Here is a 13,186-nt window from a genome sequence, read left to right on the forward strand (position 1 = left end):
TTAAAGGGAGTGACCGGCTATGTAAGGTAGTTGAACTGAGTATGCAGTGGTGTGGAAAACTTCTTTCGGATTCATTTGAGACATATTAAACTTTTTAAAGATCTGTAAATCCTGAGTTTGAGCGCAAATTCGACGTTCAAAACTCCTTCTTTGGGGGTGGATACGTTTTCAGAATTAGTTTTTTTAAATAACCTCATAGATTTCAATATATTGGGATCATTCATTTGGCGGTCAGTCCCGGCCATATTGTCACATATTGTCTTTATTTGTACTGTACATGCTTGCCCTGGCTGGTTGAAATTCGGCCCGGTACATGAAATTAACTGGATTGTATATTTGTACAGTACTGTACTGCTTGCCCAGGCTGGTTGAAATTCGGCCCGGTACATGAAATGAACTGGATTGTATCGTGATACTAATGTTGAAATTTGTTTATGGCACTGTTAAATTCAAAACCAGTAAAGGAATCTCTATAGTTTTTATTTTTGAAAAGTTGCATTTCAGATTCACATTGGTTCCCTTTTATCGGGGCTGGTAGCTAACTACAGTGGTAAGTGATGATATCAACATAATGAAGACGACTTCTGAAATGATTTTTGATTTATACCAAGCTTTTATACAGCATGGATACACAAAAATGTGGCAACAAAGAGAAGCTGTCAACTTAAAAAGCTTCTCTTTGACTACAATTGTAACTTTGTAATTCGAAAAAGCTTGTTAACAATTAAAACAAATAAAACAGCCGTCTTTATCATATTGATATTATCGCTTACCAACGTATCTGCCCCGCTATTAGGCTTAATTGTACAATTAAGACGATTTACTGATAAAATATGTAAGGCGATTATGGCCTAAGCATATATGTACATTGTACAACCATCAAATATGTATACAGTGCACTTCCGCAGTAAATAAGTGGAGTAGGCGGCCTGTGTTTGTACAAACAGTAAAGGATTAGCGCACATCATCACTCTATACAATAGATCGTTGAGCGTACATCATCACTCTGTATACTATAAACTCGCTGTTTATCGTCTTAACTAAATGGCTAAAATACTTTTGTTTTTTCTATATAAGTATTGATCATTATTAATTGTAAACGGATGCAACAGAAACAAAAAAGAACATCTGAAGAGTTCAACACGACGATATCTTCCTTTTGTGTTTAAATAAAAATGAAAATGGTAGTGTTGCGAATCTATTAGATTTAAAGCCAAGAAAGAGTCACCAACTTCTGTTCTAATATAAAGCTTGCTCAGATTTCAACATATATACTTACACACATATAGAAGAATAGAGCAAACAACCTTTATTACTATTATTATACTTCGCTTAAATAAATGATATTGCACTTGTATTGTATTGTGTGTTTACATTACATCATTAAATAAATCAAATTAGATATTTTAGTATTTTTTGTCCTTCTATCCTTGTTAGATTGATATGACAAAAAATACATTGGGATTCATTGATAACCACTGGGCAACCCCCTAGAAATTTGTACTTTCGATACCAACTTGTTCTATATTTTTCGTTTTCTTATTTATTTTGTGAAAAAAACTCCATAATTTAAAAATTTTCGAATCTCAGACCAAAAGGCAATTGAATATAAATAGAAGAAACTGAACAGAACTAAACAGAACTAACAGAACTGAACAGAACTAAACAGAACTGAACAGAACTGAACAGAACTGAACAGAACTGAACAGAACTGAACAGAACTGAACTGAACAGAACTGAACAGAACTAAACAGAACTAAACAGAACTGAACAGAACTGAACAGAAGAGAACAGAACTGAACAGAACTGAACAGATTTGAACAGAACTTAACAGAACTGAACAGAACTGAACAGAACTGATCAGAACTGAACAGAACTAAACAGAACTGAACAGAACTGAACAGAACTGAACAAAGCATAACAAATTTCGATGTTGAAACTATAATTATTTGAAGAATGATATATCTGCACCTGAGTGAAGAGTGAATTAGTTCTGCGTCTTTTTTCTGAAATCAGTTAGATGTGAAGCTAGGTTATTTAATATCTATTACACAATATGAACAGCTGATAGATTTCACTAATGTCGAGAATAGAAATCATATGAATATTCACAATTCACAATTTTATTTTTCTAACCAGTCACATTAAATACGAGTTTAAAGTAACTTACTTTATGCTTATTTTTAACCCCCTGTGCACAAGAAAAGATTGGCCCCTTTTTCGTTAAATTAGAGGATTTTTGAAATTTTTAAAAATGATTTTTGAAACAGTTTTACTTTGACCAGCTAGCCATCAGCCCTGCCCGAGACCCAAAACCAGAAGACACGGTATTAAATCTTGCTGAAATTAGTTCCATAAATTGTCTGACGAAAAAATTTATCAAATTTTTTTGTGATGTTAATTCAACAAGGACCGAATTTAATGAATTTGAACTTCCTACTGCCGGTTGGTTCTCTTTTAAATCACCGATTCAAATCCTTCCGTAATCTTTAACTTTGAATCGATGGTTCAACTTGCATTATTTGTGATTCAACTTGAATTATTTGTGATTCAATACGTATTTTCATAAATTTAATTTTTTTCTTGACGTAAATTAACAAAAAAAACTTAGTTTACCAAATAGATCACAAAAGAATGCATTAACAAATTACTTCTAGATTGAATTAACAGATGTATAATTGTCCCTTCGTTCAATGATGGCAATGCCCGATTCCCAATGGTACCCCTATAAGCATTGTCTAATCAAGTATGAGTAAGACATCAATATGTATAATTTTGAAAACTAATTATATTCAATTGTGGTTTCTCTCCAAAAGGGATTTGCACGTTCCTCCTGCAGGAAAACAATAAGAAATTATCAGAATTAAGCAGTTTTAAGTCTAGAAAAATGAACCATGCCACATTACCGATCAGATAAAGTTTTAGGGGGTACCGTTGTGAATCAGGCATGGCCATACTTGCATTGAGAGTCACTTGAAAATTACGCTTACAGTTTCTTTAATGGAGTTCACTGTACTGTTATATAATCCCATCTAGAGAATTAGACTGCTAGGAGTAGAGTACTAATTGTGAGGGAAAGTGAAACATCTGATACAGATAACGTTTGCACTCTTACTGGGGGGAAACTCGGAGATCTGGACGCAATCCGTCTCATTCTATCTATCTATCTACAGGGTCACCCACAAAGGATGAGATTGCAAAGACGATTGCACAGAATTTGTTCAGTCCGTTTTATTTCATTCATGGTTCCTTGTAGGCAAAAACTGGCTTCTTTTTATACTTAATCATTAAGTAAACCATTGAAAATACTAAATTGAATGCAGAAACTAAAATTCCAGCTTTAAGTCATTATATTTTTAGTTTTGTGAGTCCTTCTTTACAGTCTCATCCTTTGAGGGTAACCTGTATCTATATATCTACATATGTATATGTATATCTATCTACCTATCTATTCATCTTTATATATCTACGATATCTTTCTGTTTGTGTCTATAAGTTCATTTTGGACTATTTACATTCTATTGATATATTTTAATTTTTTTGTCTTGAATAACTAAATTATGGATAGAGCCAACACGTCAAACTAAAGTATATTATGGATAGAGCCATAACACGTCAAACTAAAGTATATTATGGATATAGCCCTAACACGTCAAACTAAAGTAAATTATGGATAAAGCCATAACACTTCAAACTAAAGTAAATTATGGATAGAGCCATAACACGTCAAACTAAAGTAAATTATGGATAGAGCCATAACACGTCAAACTAAAGTAAATTATGGATAGAGCTATAACACGTCAAACTAAAGTATATTATGGATAGAGCCATAACACGTCAAACTAAAGTAAATTATGGATAGAGCCATAACACGTTAAACTAAAGTAAATTATGGATAAAGCCATAACACGTCAAACTAGAGTAAATTATGGATAGAGCCATAGCATGTCAAACTAAAGTAAATTATGGATAGAGCCATAACACGTCAAACTAAAGTATATTATGGATAGAGCCATAACACGCCAAACTAAAGTATATTATGGATAGAGCCATATTACGCCAAACTAAAGTATATTATAGATAGAGCCATAACACGTCAAACTAAAGTAAATTATGGATAGAGCCATAGTATGTCAAACTAAAGTATATTATGGATAGATCCATAACACGTCAAACTAAAGTATATTATAGATAGAGCCATAACACGTCAAACTAAAGTAAGATTGAAATCTGTTTTTAATCATATCCCTTCTTATTGAGCAGCTCTATTGAGAATTGTTAAAATGTTTTTAATTTTTGTAATCAATTTTGGTTTTCTCATACAGTGATAGCCAGAAAACTGTAGAATAGGAAGACGACATTAATGCAATACTGAAGTGCATTTGATGCTGTTACAAAGCAAATAGCTTTACTAGTAAATTAAATGGGTCTGTTTACATTTCACAATCGTTCTGTCTCATGTTCATTGGACTAGTTAATGTGATATCTTGAGTCTAAAAGTCAACTTCCTATTCCAGAGTTTTCTGGTTATCACTGTACTTGTTCGTAAAATCAAAGCTAGAGGAGCTACGGAGTCACAAAGGCGGGCAAGTAATGTTTCATACATTTGAGCATCTCCTATTGTTCATTGTGTCTGCATATACAAATATAATTGTTGAAAAAAGATGAGTTATCAACCAGCTGTTACACCTGTAAATTGCTTACCCCCCTCCCCCCATATGAACCTCCCCCTTCCTAACCGGAATTGGGGGGATATTATTTTTTTCTTTCACCTGAATCAGTTGATATCTCACTCATTGTAGTTGTTGGAGAACTATTCCTGGAAGGATGTGCTGTTGGAGAACTGCTGTTGCTGTTGGAAACATTTGGTTTGGTCATTCTCCTTGTCCCCCCACTGCTGTTGTTGTTGTTATAGTTGTAGTGGGTTGTTATTAGCCTATTGCTGTGCTCCTCTCTGCGTTTTAACACCATTCTAAACAGTTTAAATAATTAGTAATTGATGATAACAATTTACAGGGGCGTCATATTTTCCCATTTTCTTAGAACGGGATTCTTGAAATTACGCAAATCAAAATTCCCTCTAAAAGTCATCATTAAAATACGCAATAATAAACAAATCTTTATCATGACATTTCCCCCCCCCCCCATCACATCCTTTGCACATTGCCATTGAAATAATATTTTTAACAACAAGGTTTAAAATAGTGATAAAAAATCCTAAAACCCTCCCCCACCCTCAAATTTATTTTGATGTTTTCATATTTTGTTGCGTCATCAAATTTATCCTTTTAAAAGAGATTCTCCACAGCTTTCACATTGTTATCTTTCAAGTTTCAAAGGAATTTGACCTTTAAGAAAATATAAATATAAATCCAAAGTATACAGTAAATATATTTGAACAAAAACTAATTTTTTTTAGCTCGTTGTAAAAATGGGAGCAATCCTAAAACTATGGGGTATTCCCCTCCCCCCCCCCATCCAGGCCGATCTTGTCAACATAACGTTTACATCAATCAATGATTAAAGGAATTCAGCATCAATCATTATTAAAGAGGGAGTTCCCCGTTACCAAGAAATGTAGGTTTCAAAACAATGTTTGAATCAGGGGGATGGTAGTTCTCTACCTGTGTGCTCAGTTAGCTGTACTGTACATTTACAACTGTTTACTATAGTTCTCTACCTGTGTGCTCAGTTAGCTGTACTGTACTGCACTTGCAACTGTTTACTAATAATGATATACTATGGGCTAGGTTAAGAATCTTCTTATAATAAACAAATATGCAGTACGCTCTCAGTATAGAATATGGCAAGGAGAATTGAATACAAGGACGGGTGCAATAGGGTTTCCGTGCACTTTGCTGTGACGTATTTGGCCTGCTGGAGAACTAGTTTTTGCGTAACAACAATAATAAAGGCAGCCGATCTAATGTAAACAAACATGCGTTAGTATACGGTGAATCTTCATCTAACGCAGAGATGCACCAATGTCTGTTTATCCTTTGTGTTGTTGTTTACAATCTTTATCTTCATAATATAAAAAAAATATTTAAAAAATTTTACTTTTTGACATTTTCTCTAGGATTTTAAATTCGGCTGTAAAGTCGCTTATTGTTTACTAATACTAAGTCTGAAGAATCAAATTTATTGATGTCAGCGAGTCTTTACTTTCGAACCAATTTTCATTAAGTAAATGTAAGTTTGTTATAGTTATTGTATTGCATATTTTGTGTTTCAAATATTTTAATGTTTTTTTGCGCAATAATTGTTTAAATAAAAAAAGAAAACACAATGAATTTGCCTTTAAAGGGTATCAAAAATTGGAATAAAAAATAAAATTTTTGAAAACTTGATGATTAAAGATAAAAAACATTATTCCAGTGATAGCACATTAATTGATCGTATAGGGCTAATAGAATTAGAGTATTTTTTTCAGTGTATAGGCACTGCACGCACCTTGTTGCACCAGCTAGTCCTGTCCATAGAGCTAGTTACAGTACAAACTGGGACCGGAAAGGTTGACCCGGCTCGGAAATTTAAATGTACTATAGCTGCCCGTGACTGTAAAACTACTGTCCATGTGCAGAGATGACAATGCCCAATTCACAACGGTACCCGTTCAATCTTTGTCTGATCAAGTATGAATGTTTACAGTTTTAAAAGCAGATTATTTTCAAGTATTGTTTCTCTGCAAAAAGAATTAAACAATAGCGTCCATGTTTTTGATCAGATGTTTCAAAGGTACCGTTGTGAATCTGGCCATCATTGCAGGAATTGTCATTTAAAATCATGCTTACATTCCCTTTAAGAAGTCATGCTAGTTTCTTTTCGTATATGTATCCATTTTAAATCTCTGCATGCACACATCTATTTATTCAAGTAGAAATAGCTCAGGAATTCAGATGTTCTCGATGCAATAGATGCAGAGAATATATATCTTCTTAAAATAAGTCTAGAACAAGTTCTATTGTTTATAAAGATTGGTTATTTATTAGTTGGTATTTGGAATTATGCGTAAAATGGGTTTTCCTGCGATAAAAATAAAAAAAATTTGCACAAATTTAAATTTTTACGTCCTAATTTTTAAGCTGAAATATATATTTATCTATAACAATTTTTGTTATAGATAAATTAATTTAGAAAGCTACAAAAAATGTCAAATTTATGAGAATAGCTGAAATGACATTGTGATCTTGTAGCTCCTTTAAATTGAGTTTAGGCCCAGGGAAGAGAAAATAAAATTGATTTGAAAACAAAGTCGAATTTCGAAACTTTTTTATTCTCAATAGCTTTAGAAAGGTCAAATTTTATCCTATTTTTTGTTTGTAGCACTTTTTAGAACTTTAGTTTAGCGGCAAAATACCAATTCATAAAAGTTTATTTAATAAATGTTTTCAGAGAAAAATTCAATAAAATACACTCTCTTGTATTTATTTCTACATTTTTATTTTTTTTAAAACATGATGATAAATAATCAAAGACCATGATTAAGTTATGAATCGATCAGAACTTTTTTCAAGTTCTGTCTTCGAAAAAAATGAGCTTCGTTCGAATAGAAGAAAGATTAATAACAATACAGATAGAACACTACATGTCGTCTTTTCAAGATTTAAGAGGTTTTTCGTTCACAATAACCTTGAGGCAGAAGCCTAAAGGATTTCCGCGTAGGCAGCGTTGAATTGCAAGGAAAGAGAGAAAGCATGCGCGTAACTCCTTTGGGCCTCTGCCACAGGGTTGTTGTCAACGAAAACCCCCTAAATGTTGAAAAGACAACATCTAGTGTTCTATCTGTATTGTTATTAATCTATAGAATAGAATGTTTTAATTATGTTTACAATTTCAGATTATTCTAACCATTTCATTTTCCCAAAATGTTTAAACACCTGTCATTCGTAAAATTAGTATTAGTATTAAAAAAACATTCTTCTTCTTTCTACGCATATAGGGGTTGGTAAACCATGGAGTTTGCAGCAAAGACTCAATTCCTTTTGGGACACTTGTAACTATACGTAAAGTCTCTTTAAGTAAAAAACCTCATAGAATACTGTATAACCCTGAACTAGCATTACAGTTCCCCCTCTATCTGAAGTGTCCTAATTGTCTGGAGGAGTTAAGCCTGGTATAAGTACGTGTAATTAGAAATGACTGAGCTCAAATATCATCTAGGTGGAGAGCACGTTTTCTCTAGAACCTTGAGAACAGATTTAGCGAAACTGTAACCTTTAGGGATTTAACTGTCAGATTAAATACCGTGTTGACATGCTCGCGCTTTTAATTTACATTTTCCTTAACCCTAAATAAGCTGGAATGGGTGTTTGAGCTTGTCCCCCCCCCCCCCCCCGCCCTACTCTAGCCCGTTATAACTTCTTGACGGCTCAGTTTCATTTGCCATAATACTTTTGCCATAAATACTTTTGCCATAATTACATTTGCCATAATACATTTGCCATAAGTAACACTTGCCATAAGTTACACTTGCCATAATGGTTACACCTGCCATAATTACACTTGCTATGATTACACTTGCCATAATCAAAATTAAATTTGGTTAGAATTAACTAACATATATATATATTTTGATTACAAATTAAATACAAATTACAAATCTAATTCAAAGACAGTTCGAATTGTAGCTGAGCACATTTTAACCGAACATTTCCAATATTTCACTTCTTTACATTGGCTACATAGGTGTAGTTGTTGCTGTCTCGAACCATTGATTTACCCTTACTTGTGGTCTCAAGGGTCACCAAGGGGTCCTCCATTGTGAGAAAATATGGAGCTGAACTTGTGTCAACTGTTCTGTTTTAAAACAATGAGAAAACTAAAGTTAAGAATTTTCATGGGAAAATCCGCATTTGCAATAAAAAAGAAAGATTTATATCTTTTTTTTTAAATTAGAAATTATGACAAAAGTAATTATAGCAAGTGTAATTATGGCAAGTGTAACCATTATAGCAAGTGTAACTTATGGCAAGTGTGACTTATGGCAAGTGTTACTTATGGCAAAGGTATTATGGCAAGTGTAATTATGGCAAATGAAACTGAGACTGCTTGACTTTGTAGGAAAAGCAGGTTATTTTTTCACCAATATTTAGAGCACATTAAGTAGAGGGTTGGGTGAAAAAAAAAGGTCAATGTTTCAAGAAAAGGCAATCCCCATTTCATTTTTTAGGCTATACATTGAAATATATAAAACTAGTTATAAAAAACAGTAAAAAAAACTTTAGAAAATGAATATATGAATATAAGTCACACTCACATGTCAATTCTTGTCAAAACATTATTCAAATTATTTCTAATTTTTCAAGCGTAATTTTTGCAATGTTTTAAAACCTCACTAGCTTTCTTACTATTAAAATTATAGGTATAAATCTCTTTTATCATGAGCTAGTAGATAAAACATTGGGTTATGATAATGTATTTTACATAGTCTAAGTCCTTTTACAAGGCCTTCCGGGTTTCATCCCTAGCCTGTTAAAGGGACTGTAAGCGTAATTTCAAGTAACCCTTCATGCAAATATGCAATACTCGATTCACAATTTTAACCTTACAAGCTTTGTCTGGTCAAGTATGAATGAATATATCGAAGTTTTTTAATTTTGAAAAAACTAAGTTGTTATCAATCGTGGTTTCTCTTAAAAAGTGACTTGCGCTTTTCTACTGCAGGAAAGAACATAGGAATTATCAGAACTTAATACTTTTAAACTAAAAGATATTTCACATTTTTTATCAGATAATGGTTTCAAGGGTACCGTTGTAAATCGAGCATTTGTGAGGTTCAACAAAAAATGGTGCTGATCGCTTCAGCAGTTTCGTCGCCTAAAAATACATTTTATAGATTTCAAATTAAAATGATTTAAAATATAATTTTGTTGTTTTTCGATTCTAATAATTCCCCGTGTAAACAGTGTTCAAACAATAGGTTGAGAAACACCAGCTGCCAGGGAAGATGAAACATGGAGGAATCGATTAAAGTGTACAAGCAGAGTAGGGCTGGACAAAGTTCCGTAAAAGAACGGAACGAAAATGAATAAAAAAAATATTTTCTTTGTTATTTCAGAATTTTAGAAATATTTACGAACTATTGTTCTACTAGGTTCTTCAGTTAAAAATACCTTTATTTAACAATTAACACTAACTAATTTATTTAACAATTATACATGCTTTGCAGACGGTACTTCATTTGAATAAGAAATATTTGTCTTATGTACAATTACCACGTATACAATAACCTATTCTAAATATTTCTTAAACAAATGGAGTACCGTCTGCAAAGCATGTATATCATATGGTAGGGCGGGCCGCATCAGTTGTATCTATCGTCTATTTCATACTCCTTGGTTGGGCTATTTCTATCTATTAATGGTCGGGAGGATGGGCAAGGGAGGGGGCTGTAAAATTGCCCTTGTCGTTGTTATTATAACTGTCAAGTATAAAGATTAAAATTACCACGTGATCAGCTCTAATACAAAGGCACTTTAACTCTACTTACTGCACAGGGTATCTCAAAATATTAGATATCTAAAATTTCAAAAACATTTTGATTAAAAAGTGCCAAAACGATCGAACAACTGAACAAATGTTTTTTACATTTTTGTTCTATTTAAAACAGATAAAACTGTATAACTTAAAAATGGCAGCAGGGGGCATTATTTGACAAATGTGATCGGAGATAAATAAAAAAAATAAATAGAACATATCTTTTTATTATCGAAGCTTACAACATATTAGTTTTATAGTTGTCTTGCGTTATTACCACTTTTTGCAGAAATAAAATCAAAGTTATGTTTCAACCCCATGCCTAGACGTTTTTTATCAATTTATTTAACCTTTTGTATCGAAATTGTCCCTTACTTAAAAAATGCTCCATTTTTATAGAATATCCCCCGATGTTCAGGCTTGCAAAACAGTAATAACGAGTCAAATAAAATATTTTTCTTGATTTGTTTTTATCGGGTTTTTTTTCAATCCTTTCAATCGGCAAATATTCCTTCAGTTCAGACTTAAACACAAACAATATAACACAATAACTTGGTTATACATTTTATTTATCTTAAACACAGACAATATAACACAATAACTTGGTTTTACATTTTATTTATCTTTAACACAAACAATATAACACAATAACTTAATTTATCTTAAACACAAACAATATAACACAATAACTTGGTTTTACATTTTATTTATTTTAAACACAAACAATATAACACAATAACTTGGTTATACGTTTTATTTATCTTAAACACAAACAATATAACACAATAACTTGGTTTTACATTTTATTTATCTTAAAGGAAGTCTTCTCATATTTACATTTTATTTTATTTAAAGGGGCTATACACGAAATTTCAAGTGAATCTCCATCTACCCTTGACACCTTCGACTGGACACTGCAAACTAAGATGAGAAAGGTTTTACGCAAAAATTTGAGCAGTATTTTGCCAATTACACCTTTCAAACTTAAACTAAAAACAAACTTGTTACATTTTAGAATGTATAGGTCTAGGTTTACCAAATAGTATAGGCAGTGTGACACTTTAAAGTCAAGGCTGCCTAAAAATGTGATGAATAATTTCTAGAGTTGTAATATCTCAGAGTGGTCAAAGATGACCGACAGAAACTTTCTAAATGTTGAACACTTAAAATTTTTGATCGAATTTTTGAAATCCACGCTTGTAATCGAATGTTTTATAAATATTACATAATCTGCGTTGAGTTTACGTAGTACGCTAGTGTACACTTATTGTACGATTTTTCACTCAACATTTAATAAACATAAACAATGAGTTCTACCTCTTCGCTGATCAATCCAAGGTTTAAACAGTATCGTTTTAAATCTGGGAACATACTCCGAGCACCATTGGAGAAGATATGGGCGTTAATTCATCTGAGATAGTATTGAATTAATTCTGTTAATTCGTTTTTTAGTCTCCGGCGCATAAAATTCAAAAGTAACTTTCATAGAGAAACCAGGAATATAAATTGTCAATTTTTAGTTTTATATTTTTTGAAATTTCGTCTATCGTATACGTACCAATATTGATTATTGTTGAAACAAAATATTTGTCTTGTATATCGGATATAATCATTCTGTTTATTATTAGAAACATCCTAAACCAGTAAAAGTTAATTCTAACTTTATAATTTCAAAGAATTTAATGATATTTAGTTAAATTTAACTTAAACTTTCAAGATGGTGCTCCAATTTTAAAATTTGGCCTTCTAACTTTATAATTTCATAAAATTTTATGATGTTTAGTTAAATTTAACTAAAAATTTCAAGATGGTGCTCCAATTTTAAAATTTGGCCTTTAAAAAAATTATCTTTAGGACAGTATTGTTATTAAATTTGTCGAGATTAGCTTAAAGGGACTGCAAACCGTAAGTTTAAGTGAAGTTTCGTTTATTTCAAAGTATATATTAGAAATCGATGTTTATAATATAAAAATGTATATTTTCAATTGTGGTTTCTCTACGTTTTTACAATGTAACACTAAAACCTTGAAATTCTTTATTTGTAATCCGCAATTTGTAGTCGCAACATTCGTCAAATTTTTTAGATGAACTTTATCATTCAACAACATTTGAAGAATCGAGTTTCTATGTTGGTTCCGGTGTTCCAACAAGTTCTTAAAGATAAAAATTCGACATTTCTAGAAGACAAGAATAAGATGTTTATGACATATTTCTAATCTTGAAGTAATACAGTTTAATATAAAATGAGATAAAAACAAATCATTCAAAGAATCGAAGAATGATTAAAAAACTATTTCAAACTTCTACCCGAGGCTAAAATATAAAGATGATGGCATTGTAAGCTTATATAGCATTTTAAATAGCTTTTAATCTTGAACATAAACGTTACCAATTTAATAGGAATGTAATAAATAAAAGGAATGGTACTAAATCATTGCAGCCTGTAAATATAGATGTTCGTTATAGTTCGTTAACCTGTAAATATAGATGTTCGTTATATTTCGTTAACCTGTAAATATAGATGTTCGTTATAGTTCGTTAACCTGTAAATATAGATGTTCGTTATAGTTCGTTAACCTGTAAATATATATGTTCGTTATAGTTCGTTAACCTGTAAATATAGATGTTCGTTATAGTTCGTTAACCTGTAAATATANAAAGATACTTTAGATTGCAGTGGCAGAAGAGAACAGAGACTAACAAAGAT

General features: G+C 31.8%; 1 protein-coding gene across 1 annotated transcript in view; it reads right to left on the reverse strand.

The window, feature by feature from the left end:
• LOC111707381 (uncharacterized) overlaps positions 1-4,991 on the reverse strand; it is a 24,178-nt gene extending 19,187 nt beyond the window's left edge. The window contains exon 1 of the mRNA XM_023480482.1: positions 4,773-4,991. Coding sequence (XP_023336250.1) covers positions 4,773-4,971 — 199 coding nt within the window. The 5' untranslated portion in view covers positions 4,972-4,991. The remainder of the gene's footprint in view (positions 1-4,772) is intronic.
• Between the last annotated feature and the right edge of the window lie 8,195 nt (positions 4,992-13,186).

The sequence above is a fragment of the Eurytemora carolleeae genome, unplaced genomic scaffold (assembly GCF_000591075.1).
Source record: "Eurytemora carolleeae unplaced genomic scaffold, Eaff_2.0 scaffold781, whole genome shotgun sequence".
NCBI lineage: Eukaryota > Metazoa > Arthropoda > Copepoda > Calanoida > Temoridae > Eurytemora > Eurytemora carolleeae.